Source organism: Drosophila hydei, unplaced genomic scaffold (assembly GCF_003285905.1).
Source record: "Drosophila hydei strain 15085-1641.00,03,60 unplaced genomic scaffold, DhydRS2 tig00000271-arrow-arrow-pilon, whole genome shotgun sequence".
In the NCBI taxonomy this organism is placed as follows: domain Eukaryota; kingdom Metazoa; phylum Arthropoda; class Insecta; order Diptera; family Drosophilidae; genus Drosophila; species Drosophila hydei.
The window spans coordinates 1,209,070-1,232,670 of record NW_022045701.1 but is presented as its reverse complement, the minus strand read 5'-3'; the positions used below and the strand labels follow the sequence as shown (position 1 = coordinate 1,232,670).

General features: G+C 35.0%; 1 protein-coding gene across 1 annotated transcript; it reads left to right on the top strand.

Annotated features, from left to right (window-relative positions):
• The first annotated feature begins 8,027 nt into the window (after nucleotides 1-8,027).
• Nucleotides 8,028-23,230, top strand: LOC111598389 (ran-binding protein 16). Its single transcript, XM_030223738.1, has 17 exons — nucleotides 8,028-8,234; nucleotides 8,593-8,988; nucleotides 9,046-9,275; nucleotides 16,187-16,286; nucleotides 16,345-16,560; nucleotides 16,619-16,765; nucleotides 16,822-17,501; nucleotides 17,555-17,847; nucleotides 17,909-18,062; nucleotides 18,123-18,528; nucleotides 18,589-18,727; nucleotides 18,828-18,905; nucleotides 18,962-19,023; nucleotides 20,700-20,839; nucleotides 21,259-21,378; nucleotides 22,111-22,181; nucleotides 23,035-23,230. Exons 1-17 carry the CDS (start codon nucleotides 8,232-8,234, stop codon nucleotides 23,082-23,084), a joined length of 3,285 nt encoding a protein of 1,094 aa, XP_030079598.1. The 5' UTR covers nucleotides 8,028-8,231; the 3' UTR covers nucleotides 23,085-23,230.
• Nucleotides 23,231-23,601: the final 371 nt, after the last annotated feature.

The following is a 23,601-nucleotide window of genomic DNA, read 5'->3' as shown; positions in this document are numbered from 1 at the left end:
TGAATCCAAATATAAAAGGGTCACCATTTATCCTGTATCCCACCATCATACCATTCTACGTCCTGGCGAAAACACACTGGTCGAATGCGAAAATGACCCCTTTGCTGTCACCGAGTGTAGCCAGACCACGCTTTTATAAGCGGTCACGACGCGAGACCTGTGCGAGTTCACTCCACTCGGGAAACATGGCCCATGTTAACAATAAACACCATAAATAGCATATCAACTAAGTAATGATGATGCGCTAAACCGCGGGTTCAATGCTCTGCACAGACGACAAGAAGCAGCGGTAAGCTGACATTTCTTATGCTGAAATGCTGTACCAAATCGGCGTTCCGATTGTAGCTTGATGGCGTGATGCATTCGACTATAGCGTACAATAATGCTTTGCCTTTTTCTTTAGTTTTAGTTTGATTTACAATAAAGAGAAGACAAGAAGTCTCTAAATTAGACAACGGCAACAGCCGCAAACACTTATTAATTTATATCAACATTGCTGAGCCATAGGGCCAGTATTTAATAAAGGGCGCAAAATGAAGTCCTCCATCATAATCATCCTACTAAGAGCAGAAGTCCTTAACCAGGAAGGACATCACGGGACCAATGTCCTCACCATACCTCGAATAGATTGGGACTCTTGATGATGTGTTCCCAATCCTGTCGAAGGATTAGGGATTTCCATCACGGACATCAGACTTAAATAACTTGTATATGTATATGTTATATGTCTTTTGTTATCGACACAGCTCTTTTCCATTTTGCGCGCTTTCTTTGCAAATTTTCTAAAAAATGTGCAGACCACGACTGATAAAACGACCGACGTGAACTGGGAATGCAAAACATCACAATAACGCACGCCGCACTACAACGTGGCTTGAAGATCTTAAATGAACTATTTTATGAAAATAAGTGTATTTAAGACTTAAATTGTGATGTGTTACTAATCGGAATGGATTATTAACTTTTATTAAACACCTTAAATAATTTAAGAAGGTTACATTAAGGATTGATTACTGAGCTTAATTATATTATTATTTATTGATTTAATGCCATGTCCGTGGCGTTACAACACACAAAGCTAATAATTCGAGAAAAAACATAACAACGCTAAGTAAGTTTGCTTATGCACTGTGAGCGCGACAAATCAAAAGTAAATATAAACTTAAGAACGCTTATTAGAAGAGTATTTATTAACTGCTTCGTAAAATATTAAAATATGTTCAGGCATGAATATACAACATAATCCAGTATGCCAAGCATGCCGTATACGCACTCAACGACTAGCAGGTAGTACAATAGAAATTGATCAGATCACATGCATAGATTCTAATATTAGACATACGAGCGCTGGCCCTTACACACTCAGCACTTAATAAGCTAGATTTAAGAGATTAAATACGCATGAGTCAGCGTATAAGAACTCTAGCTCAGACGAATACAGATAATTACATAACTGAACGCCACCACAGTCAAGTGTATTTACATTGGTCTCTTGAGCCGGAGAATACAAGACTAAATAACATCATAGTCACCTGTAATCACATTGATCCTTCGGGTACAATCTACAAGACTACGTTTTGTGATAAGTGTAAAAATAAGGTGCCATATTAGAAAACGTCCCTGATGAAAGTCGAAGTTGAAGACCACCTTGACCTTGCGGACAGACGACCTCTAAAAGTACGGCAACACATGCAAGAAGTGTATGTCAATCTAGAGCTCAGTAGCCAGGAAGAAATCCTTGACTATAAAGACAGGTGGATTTTCCTGTGGAACAAAGTATAGTCAACGCTCACGGATTTAGAGGCAACATCTGAGAAATTTGCCTTTAATATCGATGAGATCGATGAGCTTGAATGCAATGTCAGCATACTCACAGGAAAACTAAGCAGAAGAGTAGGTTACTTAGAAAATATAAGAGAAGACGTTTCAGAGCTACCTAAAGTGGATCTTAATCACTTTAATGAAAGTCCCAAAGAGTGGCCAACGTTCTTCGAATTATTATCCGAGGTGATTCACAACAGAAAAGATATCAGCGACACAAGAAAGCTGAACTAAGTGAAATCTTGTCACAAAGGAGAAGTCAAAAAAGTATTATCTGTTAGCAGCAAGCGGTACGAAAATAAACGCAAAATATTGGCTAACGCCGCCAACCAGCTAGTGGACATGGAACTGCTGAAGAACAATGATGAAGGCAGTCTCCGCAAGTTCTTAGGCACAGCAACAGAATCCATTTCCATTATCAAAAAGGTAATGAAACCGACGTTCTATTCGCTCAGATTCTGTTGCGACGATTCGCTCCGGAAGTCCTACAACTTTACGAGCAACATGTCAAGAAGGCTAGAGAAACCCAGTCCTTGGACAATGTGCCGGAGTTTATTGAGCAACTATATAACGTTATAGACTCAGTGCAAAAGGGTGCCGTCTAAAGCCAACGAGCTACAAAATATGCAGTTTTTGCCAATTGACTGGACATGAGATAAAATTTAAAAGGCGCAAGGAGTTTGTGTATAAAAACACGTTGTGGTATACATCTCTTGGCACCCATAGCATTAAAAAAGAATTGGACTTACAATCAACGTACCAAAGCACAAAACAATTTCCTTCACGAGGATACAAATAAAAAAGTGACCGTCAGAAGCAACTGACTAAATGAAAATAAAGGGCAAGATACGTTGCTGGCGACTGCGCTCATCCAGATTAAAAATAAGTCTGGAAACTACGAGCATCTAAGGGCTCTTATAGATGAATGATCGCAAAAACCCTTGATTTCGTAAGAAGCCGCACAACATTAAAACCGCGCTGAATCAAACGGATCGTTGAAATTCAAAGAATTTCACAAAATGTGAAAATTCTTAAAAATAGCGTTTGCTTAACAATCAAACGCAGGTTTCGTCACCACAACGCAAGCACTTGTTAAGCCAAAACTTCAGAGAGCTCTACCGACCAATAAAATTGACATGGATGTCAATAAGGATAGGAATGGATGCGCAGCAGACCCACATTTTAATGAGTCCAGTCAAATTAATGTTGTTGGCGTTGACTTACTTCCCCTAATAATGTCGGGAAAAGTGAAGAAAATCAACAAAGCACTGGGACAAAGCACCAAGCTAGGATGGATCGTCTCCGGCAAAATAGCTGGATTATCAAGTAACAAGGCAATCAGCGCATCAAAAACGATGTGCCTGGACGTCCCAGAGAACTCTGAGAAGCATCGGAAAATTGGGATGCTATACAGACGGAGACATAGGCAACGAAATAAGAGGAGAAACCAGAGGCAGCAACTGCTAGCTGTCAACTTTGGCCCCCCGCAGAGTGTTCAGGCATGGACATTCAGCATATTCAAGAATCCTAAGCATCCTAAGCATGCTGTCTAAGCACTCAACCACTTGCAGGAATGCAATAGGAATAGATCAAATTACATGCTTATATTCTAAAATTAGACATACGCGCGCAGACCCTTACACACTCAGCACTTGATAAGCTTGACTTAAGAGATGAAATACGCATGAGTGAGGATATTTGAGCTCTAGGTCTGGCGAATAAAGATCATTACAGAACTGAACACCACCACAGTCAAGTGTATTCACAAAAACTAATTAAAAATATTTAGTTTTGAGCAACCTATTTAAGCGCATTATGAAATTTACCAATTAGAAAACTCTCTTTTTTATAGAGAATATCTTTGGCTTATAGTAACCAAAGTTGGCGAATAGACCAACCTATAGAAAGTTATATCTATGCAAGATTACCCAAATTACCCAGAGTGTTTCGATTGACTTTGCAGTGATTGCAAAACCATTAACAAACATATTGCGAATTGTTCCATTTTCAAGCATATGTCCACATAAACTATTATAGATTTGGACGACCCACTAAGTCCTTTTTAAGTACTATACGATGGGGTACTCTCGATAGGTGGCAAGCTCATTACCATGATAATGAAAACTCTGAAAGAAAGCGAATATTTAGACGAAGTTAAAGCAGTGATCAACTTGAATGTGATCAACGCACTTGATTGCGACCAAATAACATTGGCGTATATTCAACATGAATTAGTAAATAATTTGCAGTCCAAAGGGAAGGAAAAAGTTACGACAAGGAAAACAAGCCGCATAGAGACACTGAAGATAATATAAATCAGATCCTTGGAGAGTTTTATTGTTGCCAACAGGACCATGTGCACTGAGTAAAAATATGATGGACATCTGAAGTAACACGTTCTCAGAGAAACACCGATCCCGTCATACCCTGAAGAGATTTTGAACATGACTATATTTTCAACTGAAAAGACACCGTTATTGACATGTTTCGACAATGGTAAAATTTGAAATTGTACAACCAATCGTATCTCATACGTTGTAAAGATCCCTACTTCTTCATATTATGTAAAACTTTCCTAAGATCGCGGCTTTGAGGCGAATTTGAACTATGAGACAATCGCTTTATTTTAAAAAAACAGCTCTGTGCACTTCTTTCAAAATGTCAATTCTCCAGAGTTCTCTGGTAGAAACTAACAAACGCCTCAAACTTGGTAAAAAGTTGACGACACCATTGAGCTAATTTTACACAGTTCGTTCGAAAATAATAGCCATCTATTTACGCATTTAGAGATGCGAGTACTATACATAGAAAGTTAAATGTTCATTTGGAGCCGTTATCCAAAATATAACAAAAATTAAAATTGTATAAAATATTCATACAACTAAATAAATTATAATTCATAATTTGAATTTCGATCAAGTTTTTGTTATCGATAACAATATAGGGACCCACACATACGGACCCACGGTCGGATAGACAAACATAGAGGGCTCAATCGACTGAGCTTGTCGTCCTGATAAAGAATATAAATTTATGGGGTCCCTCTGCCGGTTACATACGTTTTATATCCTGATTTTTATTTTCCAATTTGATCAGGGTATAAAAAACAAAAAACAGATTGCCGGGTGGAATATTTCAGGCAACACAGAATCCGTAAAAAACAATACAAGAGTAGGAATCAAGCAGATCCCTTTGGGCAAAGAGGAAACTGTCTCTTAAGGTTGGGTAGGAGTTCCATAACAAAAAATAAATAAATTTCCTCTTATAGGGCTGTTGGTCCGGCCTTATTCCTACTAACAATGGTAAATGCTGACTCTTCGCATTTCAAATACATACCTGTACCTTCGGTAGTTGATATATTAGGAGTCTTTTGTCTGAGTTAATGATGCACAATAGTCCAACGATAGACGGGTGGAAATTTATATAGACACACAATCAGATAGACTTACTTGTACGAGCATCAATCAAATGTGCTAAATCAAAGACCCTACAAATTTTTACAACAATGATTTGAGTGCTTTTAGAAGTTCCCATAAGTTCATATGTAGACGGGCCATAATTTTCCTGGTATCATACGAATACATAGTATTTCATCTGCAAGATGGCGGCCTGGATGAATGCGACGACGTCGTAGCTCTTACGGACATCGTTGTAGCATAGCATTCTGCTCTACAAAATCCAGCCATCTGAGACTCATTACATATGGCATATGGCATAGCGGCTTCACCGTTACTCAACATAGACAGCCTTAACATAATACTCAGTATACACCTTCATTATAGGATAGCAATCGGAGAAGATAGTTGAAACGCATTGCTGAAACCGATTGCCAGCAATTGATTATGTAACTTAAACTCTACGAAATTGTATGTTTCGAATAGTGTATGTTCAAGCTAACTGGCAGCATTACTATGAGGTTTTTTTAAATATCCAAAGCCATTTATTAACCCAAACTTAATTTGCACACAAACATTATATACATACGTAAATTTTTTATTGAAAAAAACATTCTTAAAAGCATAGAAATTTGTTCATCGATCGCGGCTCAGAGTATATTGTATTCGTGGTGCGAAAAAAAATCCAATGGATGCAATGATGACGAAATCGATTAAAGTTATCTTAGTAAAGAAACTAACTACAAATTAAAATAAAAAAAAAATAAATAAAGACTAGTAAGATTTAAATTGGCGTTTATGTATTGTTCATAGACGAGGACAGAGATGCGAAACAAAGTTATATTCAATGTTCTAAAGGTTAGGAATATGTATGCTTGCAGAAGGAATTTCGGTTGGTCACTTCTATGTAAGCGACATTAAAAGAGATGTCATTGGTCATTAGTGGATTATTCTGAATGAACTCATTGAAATGGGTTAGTGAATACTAATGAGGAAAATGCATTGGCGTATTCTAATATCGTAAAAGCGTTAATGGATTTCAACATTAGACGCCATAGCTGAGTGCATTAGTGTACCTGTGATGATAATAATATTCAAATATGTTAACAAGGGGTGCTAAAATATAAAGTAAAGTTTGTCAAGAAACTCCTTACCCACTGAAAAAATATACAATTTTTAAGTTCAGATGCACAATTTAAATTAAAATTAATAATTTTTTTAACGGTATACTGTTTAACAATATTTATTAAATTAAGAATTTTCTTTAAAAAAAAAACTAAACATGTGTAATAAAATAAGGAACAAAATCATAATTATTCATATATTAAACTGTCAAGAAATTGTTTACACAAACACTTCGATTGATCGTAACTTAAAATAGAAAACAAATTATGTTAATTTTAATAATTATTATGACCACCCTTAGCATTTAATACATGCTGGAGGCGTTGTCTCATAAAATGGACCAACTTTATTTAGTATTCAACAAGGATCTTTTGGCACTCTTCTAGGATAACAGCTTTTAGCTATGTGAAGTTCTTTGGATCCCGTATTCCCACTCTTTTGGATCATTGTCTTGATGGAATTACAAATTTGGCTTCTTTCTATTAATTAAGCCGAAAGCTTTGTGAATTTCACAGTTAAAATTATGTGTTTGCTTTCCAATAGAGTTAACGTCTTGCGCCATACTCTGGATGAACAATTACTTTTGTTTCGTTGCAAAATATGACGCTTTCTCAATATTCTGCCGGCTGAGTTATCATACTCACAACAAAATTAGATCGCCTTTCCACACTTACTAATTTAACGGAACATCCTTGTCAAGTGTCCATACTGATAATTGCGGATTTTTGTCAATCTTCCGCATAAGTGACTATAATCTTTTTTATTTTTACTCCCAGGTGTGCCTTTTTCTTCAAGTTTGCCTTTGTTTTCCGAGCGATTTATAACATTGTAAATTGTTTTCCAAGATATAAAAACTCTTAAACTACTTCTGCAACAGATTTGCCTAACATCAAAGCTTAATATTTTACCAGGCACTTTAAAAATTATAGTTATTCAGATTTAGATGCGTTCTCAACTAAAAATATATAATGCTAAAATAAAGCACCGTTCTTTCTAAGAATTCATTCGAAACAAATTGCAAGACGCAATGTGATGCTCGAAAAATTAGTAATTTTAGTTATTGTTATTTTTTTTTTAAATTAACTCAACAATATTATATTATTTTATTATTTTAATTAATTTGAATTAAAGCCCATTAATTTTTCATCTAATGTCAAAAATTGTATTGGTTTTTTTCAATGTGTAAAGAGCTTTAAAAACTGTATGTGGATTTTGAGCTGAACATCGAAGTGACATCACTCACACTTACAGAGTATCGATTACTAAGTCGTAAGAACGATACACAATACAAAAAAATTGTTGAAGCCAAAACGTAACTCTGACTGCGAAAAAGCTAAAACTAACAAAAAGGAAACCTACTAAACTACATATATAAAAATATCCATGCGTTTCTCAAGTGGACGAATTTTAAATAATTTTTAAGATAAATTTTGTAGCTTCTATTTACATAATCTGTCTCTCCGGCATATCTTAGTGAACTTATCTAACTAACTAATCTGAAAAATGTCGTTTTAAAAGAGAACAGTGCAGCTGGAAAACTGTTTTGAGTACGACTTGTATTATAAACAAAAAACCTCAGAAAAAATTTAGACTGTACCGCTTCCAGTGCTTGTTTTTATTTAAAAGCCACATCTGACTCTAAAATAGCTATATTGGCAACACTGTTGACTAATTCATTTTGTGATGGGCTAGTTCAATTTTAGATTATGTTCTTTGAGTTTCGAACCGTAACTTAATTCATAGTTGAAAAAGTTTTACTGGAGTTATATTTTGAAAGTAGTGCAACACTTAAGGAAACTTAGCATTTATTGCTTAAAGTCGTTGCGCGTAAACATTAATTGAAACGAGCAAGTTTAACCAGTGTCAACAAGCAAAAACAAATAAAACATTATGGTACATTTATATATATATATACCTATATTAATATAATGTTATTTACGATTCAAATTTATTGGTGTTATGAGGTTTATATATATATATATATATATATATATATATATATATATATATATATATATAGTTCTTTCTTTATATTTCGTATACATTTATCTTCCGTTAATAAGTAAGACAAGCGAAACACATTAAATATGACCATACCATATGTACGCTCACTCGTTTTTTGGTTGCTGGGTGCTGCACAAAAGCGCAGCTACGTCATTCAATGTGTTTTTATAGATGCAAGAACCAATTACAGATCGAATATTTTAGACCACATATATACATACAAGCATTTTATAATTTAATTATATAGGAAATTCAACAATTGGAAATATTATGCAAGCAGCTATATGAAGCGACAGATTCAAATATTCGTGCTGATGCTGAAAAGAGACTGGTGTTATTCGTCAATAGCCAGGACGCCTTACCAAAATGCCAGTTATTGTTAGATCGAGCTCATTCCAGTTATGCGCAGCTCCTTGCTGCTTCTACCCTAACAAAACTCATACAAGGAATAACTCTTGGACAACGCATTGATATTCGCAGCTATGCCCTCAATTACTTGGCAACCAGGCTTAATTTGCAACAATTTGTAGTACAAGCGCTTGTAACACTTTTAGCTAAAATTACAAAATATGGATGGTTTGATTCATGCAAGGGAGAATTTATCTTTCAAAACATACTTGAAGATGTGAAAAAGTTTTTACAGGTATGTAAATATTTAATTATTCCATTCCTCTACAAATTTATTTTTTTATTTGCATAGGGCTCAGTAGAGCATTGTACAATTGGCGTGCAAATTCTGTCGCAGCTGGTAACAGAAATGAATTCAATTGTGGAATTAGATGCACACCTGTCATTTTCAAAAAACAGGAAGATAGCTACATCTTACCGAGATCAACAGCTGTACGATACTTTTCTACTCTCCTGTTCCCTTTTGATAAATGCTCGAGATAATAGCAAGAACTTAAACTTTTTGGACGAATCGCAACAGGCGTAAGTTGATTATAAATGTATTAATAAAAATTTCAACTCATTACTACTATTAGTACTCGTACTATTATTACTCGATTCAATTGCAAATAGTTAAGCGGGAAGTTGTGTTTTGTCTAAAATAGGCGCTGGAAGGAAGACGTGAGTCCAACCCACTAAGTATATATAGCGCTGATCAGAAGCACTTATACCTTGAACATTTTCTCAGATGTTTTCTTACTAAAGAATGTTTTTACTGTTTGTCTTGGCCTAAAATGAACAAATGGGAGTATTTTTCTTATAGAATTATCTATGATAATAAATGTATATAATCTAGTGCTTACCACCACATAAGTTATTTTTCTATCCGTAAACAATGATCCAATATGGTGTAAGAGAAGATACGGATACGCCATACCCATAGGAGTATACATATAATTTTTAATCGATGTATTCGATAAGCCTACAGATTTCAAGACTCTAGATTGCAAAGTTTACGGGAGTTAAACATTTTAAAGGTCGCTATAATTTTATTGAAATAAAATGTATACCCAAAACTTAAATTACATATTAAATATATCTTCGTTTATTGGGGCGTATGAAATTGGGTAAAACTGTATCTTCAAATTTATTTCTCACAGATTTGGGACCTCCGCCAAAAAATTCAACAGTTATGTTGCTAGAGATTCCTTCTAAAGATTGATCAAAATGCACAACATCACATACACAGTTGTACAGCTAAAGACTCAAACTCTAACGACTTGATCCTGCATATCTGCATTATTGATTTAGAAAATCATATGTGAATATAATAACTGTGGTGGTGTTCAGTTCTGTAATAATTGTTATTCGTCTGAGCAAGAGTTCTTATACCCTAGCTCATGCGTATTTCGTCTCTTAACCTAAGTGCATTATGTAATGAGTGGAGCTCCAAGCGGGAGACATACTATGCTCTCCGCTATGTAGCTTCATATATATTGCTTGTATATACTTATATGCATATGGCATAAACATTAGGCAAGTGGCATAGACCTTAGGCAAAGTGCGTACGCGGCATCTCCCGCGCTGCTGTGGTCTGACCATAAGTGGCTGATCATATTACATTTGCTTATCTTTGCGCTCGCCCTATGTTTATGCGTAGGGACAAATGTCACTATATGCGTATTTAGTATACACTATCATATGTTAGGCATATGATGCATCTATATGCAGAATACTCTACATCGCTTCGGGTATTATGAATACGTTATTAAATATACTACAGTATGTTCATGCCTGAACATTCTGCGGGGGGCCAAATGTGACAGCTAGCAGTGGCTGCCTCTGGTTTCGCTTCTTAATCCATGGCCTGCGTCTCCGTCTGTATAGCAACCCGATTTTTCGATGCTTCCCAGAGTTCTCTGGGACGTCCAGGCACATCGTTGTTGATGCGCTGATTACCTTGTTGGTTGATAATCCAGATATATTGCCAGAAACAATCCATCCAAGTTCGGTCTTTTGTCCCAGAGTTTTGTTGATTTTCTTTACTTTTCCCAACATTATTAAGGGAAGTAAATCCACGCCAATGACAATGTCAATTCGACTGGGCTCGTTAAAACGTGGGTCAGCTAGCTCGCAGCCATTCCAATCCTTATTGACATCCATGTCAATTTTCTTGGTCGGAAGAGCTCTCTGAAGTTTTGTCATAACAATTGCCTGCGTAGTGGTGATGAATTTGCTTTTAAACCGGGGTTTGATTGTTAAGCAAACACTATTCTTAAGAATTTCTACATTTTGCGAAATTCCTTGAACTTCCACGTTCCGTTTAGTTCGGCGCAGTTTTAACTGTTGTGCAGCTTCTTCAGATATTAGGGATTTTTGCGAGCCTCCATCTATAAGGGCCCTTAGCTGCTCGTATTTCCAGACTTATTTTTAATCTGGATGAGCGCTGTCGCCAGCAACGTATCTTGTCCTTTATTTTCATTTAGACAGTTGCTGCTGACGGTCTCTTTATTATTTGCATCTTCGTGAAGCAAATAGTTGTGCGCTTTGGTGCATTGATTGCAAGTCCAATTCTTTTTGCAATCTTTAACGCTGTGGCTGCCTAGACATCTGTAGCAAAGCGAGTTTTTGAATACAAACTCCTTGCGTTTTTTAACCGGCTCAGCTCTAAATTTCTGACACCTGGTTATTTCATGTCCAGTCAATTGGCAAAAACGGCATCTATCGTGGCTCGTTGTCTTTGCTTCCCTTGACTTATGGGCGCCGCTTTTTGCACTGAGTCTATTGAGTTATACAGTTGCTCAATAAACTCTAGTACATCGTCCAAAGACTGAATTTCTCTGGCCTTCTTTACGTGTTTATCGTAGAGTTGTAGGACTTCCGTAGAGAATCATCGCAACAGAATTTGAGCAAATAGAACGTCAGCTTCATTACCAAATTGACCCTTTTCTTTGATAATGAAAATGCATTCTGTTGCTGTGTCCAAGAACTTGCGGATACTGCCTTCATCATTGTTCTTCAGCAGTTCCATGTCCACTAGCTGGTTGACGGCGTTAGCAAATATTTTGCGCTTATTTTCGTAGCTCTTGCATATTAGTTCCCAAGCTGAGTTGTAGTTAGCAGACGAGCACATTAATAAATGGCCTACGACCATTTTGGCTTCTCCCTCAAGGCATGACTTCAGGTGTCGCTGATATCTCTCCTGTTGTGAATCAAGGATGAATAAGGATTCTTTCCTGGCTGCTGATCTAAAGATTGGCATACACTTCTTGCATGTGTTGCCTTACTTTTAAAGCTCGTCTGTCCACAAGGTCTACCATCACATCCATTGGGCTCAAGCTCCTTTGGGTAAATATTATTTCCTGCTGCCTGTGCTGTGTCTTGGATGTTTCTGGTGGGATGGATGCTGTTTGGTCGGTGTCTATGGCGTGGTTGGCAACTTCGACTTTCATCAGAGATTCTTCGTAGTTCCTGATGTTTTCCATTTTGCCACCCTATATTTTCTCCTTAAAATATTGATGATCAACGATACCGATTTTGATCAGCGTTAGGTGATTGGTAGTGAACTTTTCTGCCAATTTAGCAATGACTGATAACGCATCCTTGTTCGTGATGCTCTGCCAGATCTTGTCATAGATCTCTGATTGCTTTATGAGCAACTCAAGAGTTTTTGCCGACAGCATTTTGGTTGTGTTTTTTCGTGTGAAAATTTGATCTTAATTTACCCTTTGGCTTGAATCGTTGGAGGTGTTTTTGTTTTGATCGCCTGGTTGATCATGCTGTGCCTCTACTCACAGCTTGAATTGGCAAGCCAAAAAGGTATTTTATATTGTTATGTATTGTTATTACGTCTATTTTCCTTTCTCGATCATCGCAGTGATCTTCCTACCTATTCGTTGTACGGCTTTATGGGCCACACTACTATCGGGCAGAAAAGCTTGGCAAACACTTCTTGAATGTATTTCCTTACTTACACATCCATTGAGCTAAAGCTTCTTTAAGAAGATAATCTTTTCTGCTGTCTATGTTGTGTCTTGGATGTGTTTGGTTGGACTTCGACTTTCGCCAGTCACTCTTCATAGCTTCTAATGTTTTCCATCATATATTTTCTCCTTAAAATATTAATGGCCGACGACACCGATTTGGATCAGCTGTAGGTGATTGGCAGTAAATTCTGCTGCCAATTTATTAACGACTGATAACGCATCCTTGTTCCTGATGCTCTACCGGATCTTGTCATAAATATGTGGTTGCTTTTTGAGCAACTCAAGAGCTTTTGTTCTTGATTTTATCTTTGGCTTCACCCGTTGGAGGTGTTTTTGTTTTGATCGCCTGGTTGATCGTGTTATGCCTCTACACACAGCTAGAATTGGTAAACCAAAGAAAATTATTTTAACAATTTATCACTTCACTTTTACACTTATCACAAAACGTAGCTTTGTAGGCTGAATCGAAGGACCAATGTGAATACTTGATTATGATGTTATTTAGTTTTGTATTATCCGGCTTGAAGGACGAATGTGAATACACTTGACTGTGGTGGCGTTCAGTTATGTAATGATCTTTACTCGTCTGAGCTAGATTTCTTATACCCTGAGTCATGTGTATTTCATCCCTTAAATCTAGCTTATCTATTGCTAAGTTTATAATGCTCAGCGTTGTTCTAATTTCGACAATTCGACAAATGTATTATCTATTTACATTGCACTACCTGCTAGTCGTTGAATGCATAGACCGCATACAGTCCCGTTTATTTTAAATATACATGCCTGAATGGTAAATATTTAATAAAACTTGCAACACAGGGATTACGTTTTCGGGTACCGAAATATCAAGAAGCTCAAGAAGCTGTTTATTAAAGTTTGGACATATATCCGAAAGCAGTAACGCAGAAATATATCATAATGTTTCGTTAGCAGAACATCAGCTTAGGATACTTAAGTCTAGGCATCAGTCGTAAAAGTTATTATTATTAATGATTCAACCGACATATTTTTATTGGGTCTTAGAGACCATTACTTTGACCGCCCTGACGCACTAGAAGAAATTTCACATTTTTCACATGTCATCATTATCATATCATCAATCATCATACAGAATTAGTTATCACTGAAATTATTTGTAGCAATCCTTGGCAACATAATTGTTAAGATGATAGTGGGCTACAAAATGCTTTTGATAAGGTAGTTCAACAAGAGAATGAAGAGACTATAGAAAATCTAATCGTAGACTATCTATGTAGCGTATTGCGATTGCCAGAAACTTATCCCAAATGAAATATCTTAAGTATTAAAAAGTAAGGAAAATGCTGGCTCAGAAATAAATAATGTGTGGATATTAAATCTTTCAGCTTTACCTTCGCCTGGCAAATATTGCAAGTCCTATTTGCTGATTTCCCATTTTCAATGGGATCAGGGTATAAAAACGTATTTTAACCATATATTGCAAAATGCCACAAACCAGACAGTATGGTCTTATGAATTTGTTGGAAGTGGTGAAGGTGTTGAAGAAAGCTATCTTATTTTTATATCCTGATTCCATTTAAACTGGGAAATCAGGGTATAATGGTTATACCAATGTCTATGTATATTTCCTACAACTTTGTTTGATTTTGGATACCGGCTCCAAATTTTCCAAAATTCCTTAAATTTCAGTTGGAAATAAGACCAATATGTGATGAAGTTTACATTTCTACTAAACCAATAAAGTATATAAAATTTCAGTACAATTCATTAAGTAGAACTGAAAATATTAAATAGAACATGTGGCCAATTTGCAAAAGCACATGTCAAGCGTACGCATTTTTCCTATTCTTTTCTATTCAAAGAATCGAAATTGCTATTGAATTGGGCTTGAAGTATAAGGTGTTACTTACAAAAACAAGCAGCAAAGTGTCGGTGGTGGTGGAAACGGCGCTTGGTGTCGACAAGTCCTGGGTTTGATGCCAAGCGGCGAACGGAGGTTTTTCATTATTATTTTTTATTTTTAAAATTATGAAGTGGCGGTGTTGGTAGAGTTGATGCGCGTTACGTGGGCACTGTTGGTTTATTATTGGTTATTTTTTTTAATGCTCGATACATGCAATGAAATATATTTAAAAGCGCAGATAGGTCTGGGTTTAGGGTATGTCCTAGTTGGGCATTCCAACTAGAGCTTTCTTACTTTTTTCTATTTATCAACCAATATCATTAATGTACAATAAAACGTCTGGAAGTCATCCAACTTTTACTATTTTACTCTGTCTCGCAAATCTAAAGCTGCATTTGCTTACGCTTCAAAAAATCAAACGAGTAAATTGTAAACACAATTCAACAGATTGGATAATCTTAAAATAATTATTAATTAAATTTCAATGATTAGTATTAGTATTAGTAGTATTTCTGTAAGTTTTTCGGAGATTGACGATTTCAGGTGATCACTGAACTTTCCATACAATTCTAATGAGCCCTACAGTTAAATGTATGCTTCAATGCAATGAGACTTTTGTAAATATTTTAAACTGAAAACAATTTTGCGACGGCGAGAGGACGAGATATAATGCGTTTATTATATTTAGCACCAATGCGTCGACTGTTAACTTCTAATTGCTAATTATTTTGATGTTTTGAAGTACTGCACACAGAATATAAGCAAAGTAGTCCACATATATCTTCGATTGTAGCGTGTTTTCATAGCATAACATAGCATGTGGTAGAGAAACAACAGATTCGAGGCTATTTATTATAGGCGAAATTGTACCTAACTATAACTGAACTAAGGCTCAAAAATGCTAGGTCAAAAAATTAAATTACAATTGCGGACTGTAAAAATACTACCTACTATCAGATTATTATACTGACAGCATTCACTCAAAACCATTCGATGGACATTCTTTGTATTATAACAAATTCTGCATTATTTAGGTTTTTCAGCAATACTCATAATTTGTGTTTGAGCAGGTTCAATACATCTAAAAGCATTTAAGTAATCTGAATGAGAAAAGCTTAGGATGATTGTCTGCTTTTTAAATGGTTTCCATAATAATTGGGCGTTTTCAAATTTATACAGTGAGGATATTACCGCTAGGATATAATACATCATTTATAGTTATTTAAATGGTATTACCTCAAGTGTTCAGGATAGAGTCTAATTGTGTAAATAATTTAAAATATAAGTAAATAAGTATTTAGTTATAGTTATTGTTTATAATGGTTATTAATATTAAGGAATATTTTGTATATATAAATAAATTCAATAAAACTTAATTTTATTTCTTTTGGCTCAGGGTTATCTAGTCGACCACCCCTTACTTCCTACTTGTTTATTTTCTGGTATTACTTTGCAAAAGAAAATGAGTTCCGGGAAGTAATGACTTCATAGCCAACGCTTATCCACATAAAAATAATATAGTTTCCCAATTAAAACGTTAGACAATATTAATTTATTTTGCATCTGTCTGTACTGCGCTTATATAGGTTAATAACGCAAGCCTTGCGTCTTACGAGGAACTGCCTTAGCTTTGACTTTATTGGTAGCTCCACCGACGAGTCAGCAGATGATATGAATAATGTCCAGGTAAGTTACTTTTTTAAATTTTATAATTCAAATTTGATTAATGTCCCTTAACTCACAGATACCAACAGCTTGGCGCCCTGCATTTTTAGACACAAATACATTAACATTATTTTTTGATTTATATCAAATTTTGCCGAATGGCTTAGCCAGTTACTCATTGTCGTGCCTAGTACAAATGACATCTGTACGTCGATCTCTATTTAGTAACTCAGAAAGAACGAAATTTCTCACGAACTTGGTAGAAGGAGTCAGAAATATACTCACAAACTTGCATGTAGGTCCGTGACATCTATATATTTTAATATCACCGCCAAAAATGTATTCACTTTCAGGGTCTAAGCGATCCAGATAATTATCATGAATTTTGTCGATTGCTAGCACGTTTGAAATCTAATTATCAATTGGGGGAACTCATAGCCGTTCCTTGTTATCCGGAAGCGATAGAATTGATAGCGAAATTTACCGTACAATCTTTACATGTGAGTATATATTGGGTTATAAGTTTAAAAAAAATGGACATTGTTCACGTTCGCAGATGTGGCTCTTTGCCCCAAATAGTGTTCACTATTTACTTACGTTATGGCAGCGTATGGTCGCATCAGTACCATACGTCAAATCGCCAGATCCGCATTTACTTGGCACGTACACACCTGAAGTTATTAAGGCCTACATTGAGTCCCGTCTAGATGCTGTAGCGCTGATTGTACGTGATAATATGGAGGATCCATTGGACGATCTTTGTATGGTGCAACAGCAGCTTGAGCAATTATCGGTAATTGAGCGCTGCGAATATAATAAGACTTGCAACCTTCTTGTGCAGCATTTCGACCAAAAGGCAAGAGAATACGAAAATCTTTTACAGACGCTTAACTCAAGCCCAATTGATATTACTATTCATGAGCTACAACTGACATGGTTGGTTTATATAATTGGTTCGGCTATTGTGGGAAGACTTTCTGTGACCACCAGTGATGAACACGATACTATGGATGCGGAGCTTGTTATTCGTGTACTGCAGCTAATGCGCTTAACTGATTCACGTCTACCTCAAACTGGTTGTGAAAAGCTAGAATTGGCCATTTTAAGCTTTTTAGACCAGGTTCGTAAAATGCATAGCAGTGACCAGGCTCAGAAGGCAACTGTTTATAAGCGTCTGAATGAAGTATTTGGACTAAATGATGAGCAAATGTTGCTTAGTTTTATCAATCGTAAAATGTATGTATTTTCTGTTAATTTGGTTTTAAATAGCTAACCCTTACTTTTTACAGTATAACTAACCTAAAATTTTGGGGTCGCTCTGAGCAAATAATTACAAAAACTTTAGTGTTACTATCCGATCTCTCTGTGCATTTTAATTCAGTGCGAAAATTGGCCCGCCTAGAAGAAGTACAGTTTATGTTAACTCATCACACAAGCGAACATTTTCCCTTTCTTGGTACGAGCTCTTCTCTGAACGAAATGCGGTGCCGTACAATGTTTTACACTTCTTTAAGTCGGTTATTAATGTTTGATTTGGGAGAAGATGAAGAGCGTTTCTATAATTTTCTCACTCCCCTAACAAGTAAGTCGATTTCAATGAATTATTAATTACCAAGAATACATTACATTATCTATCTTCTTAGATCAGTTTGAATCCCTTGGAAATGTATTAATGGACACAAAATGCTTTCCTAATGATGAGGTCAAGAAAGCAATTATTGGACTTGCTCGAGACTTGCGTGGTCTAGCGTTGCCGCTTAATGCTCGCATTCAATATACAATGCTTTTTGAATGGCTGTGCGTGTATTATAATATTTATTTTATCTTTACTAGCTTATGACATTTTATTGCTTGTAGTTACTATACAGATTACATCCCTATATTGCTTCGTGCTGTAGAACTGTGGGCACATGAACCTGCCATCACCACGCCTGTGTTAAAGCTATTTGCAGAATTAGTGCATTGTCGCACCCAGCGTCTAGCTGGAAATGTGTCTAGTCCCATGGGAATTTTACTTTTTCGTGAAGCTTCAAAACTTATTTGCATATATGGCAATCGTATTTTACATCTAGAAGTGACAACTGATCAACTTTACCCAATGAAATTAAAAGGAATATCAATATGTTTTCTTATCTTAAAAAATGCGCTTGGAGGGAACTATGTGAACTGCGGTGTGTTCAAATTATACGGTGATGACACATTACATAATGTGCTTGATATTATTGCCCAACTTATTCTTTCAATACGTCAAAGTGATTTATTGGTAAGAATTATCAACGTCAATATCAATAAATGAAAATAATGTATACTCGAAAATCATTAGGAATATCCAAAATTGGCCTCGGCATATTACAATTTATTGAACTGTCTATCTCAAGATCATGTAACATACCTTGCCGCTTTAGAGCCACGAGCATTTGTGTATATATTGGAAAGTTTAAACAAAGGCCTTGCCGCACTAGGTACGTATAATTTTACTCAACAAATATATACATTTACAATTAATACAATTACAATTACAATTAATAATTATCATTATCATTAATTTTTTTAAACTTACAGATTCGGCAATTTACATAAGCTGTTGCACAATTTTAGACAGTATTGTTTCGTACATATTTAAGCAGCTGCAATTAAAAAGTAAATTTAAATATATAAATATATAAATGATTTTTCAAACGTAATTATTATTGCAGTTTCAACATTCCCAAATAAGAAGCTTAGAAGTTTATCACGGGAAAATTCTCAATTTCTTAAGGTGCGTATTTTCTTTATTACTTAATAAAGTTTTGTTTTTGTTACTAATAAACATTAGATAACAAAATAAATATAACAATTATATCAACAGCGTTAATGAAAGAGAAATTGTACTTTCAAATCGTTAAATGAAGGGCTTATAGATGTTTTATAACAAAATCATTAACTATTGTTATGATACGTACTGTCTAGCCATACATACCTACTGAGTTTTATCAAGTCTGTATTTTTCAATATTTAGGTTTACAAATAAGATGTACTATTTAAGAGCTAATAAAAATATAACAAATTTGAAAGCCTATGCCCTGTATTAGGCCATTGCCGCGCACTGCCAAATTTGCGGCGGGACCCAAAACCTACAAAAAAACCAAATCTATAGTGTAATATCTGAAGTTTGATAACGATTTTTATCATTAAATAATATTTAGCGATTGTCGATTATCGACTTACATTACATTACATTACTCTTTTCCAAGCATCTTTCCTGTTGCACATTTCCTCTACTAGTCTCTATTTTTCTTTCACAGACAATTTTTGCCAGGTTGGTCCTTTTTTCTTTTCACTTGTCGTAGTTAAAGAAATTGTGCTCTGCATTGTCCATTCCATTTACGTTGTAAAAATAAAACTGGATTCTGAAATTTTCCCAAATTTATGTGGGTACTTTCTCTCTACTTACATTCTCAAATGCTAACGCTTCAGTTATGAAATTTTCACAGCGTCGTGCTCTGCACTTTATGAATAGTCGTTCCGATATTTGCGGTTCGTTTTTGGCATTGAACCGTTACATGCTCTTTCGATCACTTTTAAACTAATTTCTTCGGTGGTTTGTGTACTGTAAATTTGAAGTTTTCTAATTTGATTATATCCCACGGTTCTGTCTGGTACGTAACTTAAGTTGATCGACGAGCATAACCTTGATTGCATCTAACTTGATTGGGAACGCATTTAGACTAATGATGTTACCGCTGTTTCCGGGCTCTTTCTAACTGACAGCTGCTTTTGCTTATTCGCTTCTCCAGACCTGCTTGAATTGTCAAAGAACTTCCTGAAGTTCGTTTAGGTCGGATACACCACTTTTATTAATTATTTTTTCTGATTCGTCACTGCAGCTCTTATGCATTGGCACGCAATACTAAAAGGTTCTCGACCCTAAAGCGCTATCTTAGCTTAAATGTACCATCCCTCATAGCAATACTCACGGTTGTCTGTGTGTGGCATGAAAATCATGCGAGGGCTGGCGTTGGTCCTTATCGGAGTAAGACTCTCGCAACCCGCTGCTTTTTTCTAATTATTTACGACAAACAAGCAAATGTTGAACAGCTTCTGTGTGGGTATTGTATAAGGGGCCCCATTGTTTCAAAATTCATGAATGTAATGAGGATAATCTCAGTTTTTCATCTTTATTAAATATTAGTTTTTATATTCCCCAATTAACTAGTATGTAATTTTTTGGTAATATATTACTTTTTTAAAGCTGTATATGCCAATGTGATGTAGTATGATTCGTATATGTCGTTGTCGACTAATGTCGGCTAGAGCATATTCTCACTTGTTTACCCATATATAATTTTGAATTATTAAGTTATTGTGTTTTGGAAAGCTAAAGCTTAAGTCTAGCAAACACTATTTTATTATATTGCAATTCATACATTTGTATATTTTATTCAATACTTTCAGGTAGTTGAGCTAAATTCCGAGTTGCTACAGAACATGATGTCCTCATTGTTAAACAATGTATTAGCTGAAGATTGTCGAAATCAATGGTCCATGTCTCGTCCATTATTGGTACTTATATTACTCTACGAAGACTATTATCGGTAAGGAAAACTTAGTCTTTTTCTTGTGGTTGACGTATGCAAACGTATTTTCTGCACCGTCTGTCAAGTTATTACTATGACCAGTGCGTTGGATAGCGTTATTGCTCACTGACAAAAAAAAGCCTCTTTCTTTGGCTACCTCCAACCTTGGAACCAGGAGTTATCCTGCATTATTAACCCTAATGGCCCTTCAATGTGCTCGAGCTGATCCATATTATTCATGTTCCTGCATCCAAGTCTCAAAATTTCCGCCACAAAACCTATTTGACTACAGGACTCTTTTCCAAGCATCTTTGCTATTGCACATTTGCTCTACTATACACTGTACTATAAACACTTTTATTAATTCCGCAAAACAACTAATTTCATAAAAATGTGTTATTTGATAATAATAGAGTTTAACAACGATTTTGTTTTAGATCATTGAAAGAAAGCATTATACGTGGACAACCCGTTGAAAAGCAGCAGACAATGGCCCAGTGGTTTGAAGATTTGATGCTTGGTATTGAGCGCAATGTGTCTAGTAAAAATAAAGAAAAGTAAGAAGCGGAAGATAAATTTGTGTTTAGTAATATTTGATTATTTTTTTATTTTGAACACTATTAAAAAATCAGCTTACCACCTCTCCTCTGTCAATTGTTTTGTGCTAACATATTTTTTATTGGTTAAATTGGGTTTTTTAAACTTTTGTCAATTTTAAGCGGTAAAAAATTACTGAAAGTAATCAATTAACGCTTCACTCAAGTACAAAAATGGCAATAACTTTGCATATTTCTCTTCTAATTAAACAGTATCGAAAATTCAATAATTAAAAAGTATCGAAAATTCAATAAATTTGCGTTGCCTTAAGATTGCTGCGAAATAACCCATTAAGATAATTTAAATAATTGCCAGATCGAGCTATTCATTGCAAATGTTTCCGATTTTATTTTCGAATTTCTATGCAAATATACATATTCTTATGAGTATTTCAACGCGACAGGACGATTTATATTCTTATATTTGAATATTATTAAATTGAGTTAACTTAGTTTTTAGCTTGCGATTACAAAATAGTAGAGGGTAATGTGCGAATAATACGGTAGTGATACAAGGATGTTAGTCCAAGCAGTCTATAATCATAGGGGATATAAGTCCTACACGTACGGCTTACTCAAAAAGGTCAAAATATATTTGATTCCCAAGCTGGAGCTTATAAGACTTAACGTGTCCATATATTAGTCGATTTCGAGGAAATACTTGAATATTAAGAATGTTTTTTTAATTCATAGGTTTACACAGAATTTATCGACATTTCGCAGAGATGTAGCTAACCTACCAAAATCGACAACGTATTCAACAGGTATGTATAGAAGATGAATTAAAGAAAATTCAGTTTACACTAGAAATAAACAGAAAATATATATTCCCCAACGGTTATGTGTAAGTAGAAACAACAACAAAATCGATTGTCCCATGGTTGTCATTATAAACACTTTGATCTCAAAGACCAAAAGTGTTAGGGACTAAATCGGATTTTTAATTTTTAAGAATTTAGCCATATATACATATATATTTAATTTTTACACACATTCGAATACTACCATTTATTCTCAAAATTTTTGTTATTGGGCTTCACATGTATATATAATTAAGGGTGTAATTTATTTTTAAATAAAAAAATTTTAAGCACGATTTGGTTCTTGATTTGTCAGCTGATAAATTTAATTTTATCTTCCCTCGAATATTTAAAGCTAAAAAAATTATCATTGGATGTGCGTTCTTGGTACATTATTCTGAGTTAATATATATATATATATTTCATATTATTTATTAACTTGCTCAATTGATATAAACAAAAACCTTTAAAATCACAAAGTTTTTTTTTTCATACCATAAACGATTACCAAATTTGGTAATGTTTTTATTGATTGGAAGAATTTTTAAATTTAAAAGTTAAGATTTAAGAGAAAGGTTCAATTTTTCAGATGTCTCGCGGGTTATCAATTCTTCTGATATTATACAGTCGAATGTGTCAATATTACGTTCATATCTATCTAGAGCCATATTAAAATGCATTCATTCTGTTCCAATTTTCTTTAAAATCTCAGGTTAGCCGATATAACAATTTTCCTATCCAGAATATTGCTGAGCCATCGAATAAATAAATATGTTACGTAAATGTACTAATTTTTATTAAAATATATTCCTTTCAGAAAATTCGTACCAGGTCTATACTGAAACAAATTACTCAATATCGGTATAAAAAGCGGAACATATTTTCGCCTACTCGTTATACCTGTCAGCAAGCTGTCAAATCACAATTTATGTTCTTATATCTAACAAATAGCACGTAAGCAATAAAAAATATGTAATAATTTATATTTGTAAAAATAGGTATTGAAATAAACCCGCATGAAAAAAATTAATACATTTTTTTAATCTTTGAAAAATTAAAAATTACTTCGAAATCGAAATAGTAATAGCCCTAGATAAACAGTACGTAGAGGGAATATCTAAAACAAACTTTCCACAAAAAATTGTGAGGTAGACCCCACGACTATGCAGCTGCAGTTATGGGAAACTTTAGTACATTTTCGACTTCGTCCTTGGGCTGCTACAGCAGACATAGCTGAAATGTATGGTCAGCGAGTCCCAACGCAATTTTTAGCTTGTGTGGAGAGAAAACCTACTGATGCGTTACAAATTCCATGTTTAAACCCAGTAACGTATGAAACAACTGCCACACCTTTCTAAGCAGCTCGATACTTACAAAAGACGCA

Excerpts from the sequence above, each read along its gene's own strand:
- LOC111598389 (XM_030223738.1), top strand. Across the intron at positions 17,502-17,554 it reads AGTTTTATCAATCGTAAAAT|TATAACTAACCTAAAATTTT; the intron begins GTATGTATTTTC and ends TACTTTTTACAG. Across the intron at positions 22,182-23,034 it reads ATCGACAACGTATTCAACAG|AAAATTCGTACCAGGTCTAT; the intron begins GTATGTATAGAA and ends TATTCCTTTCAG.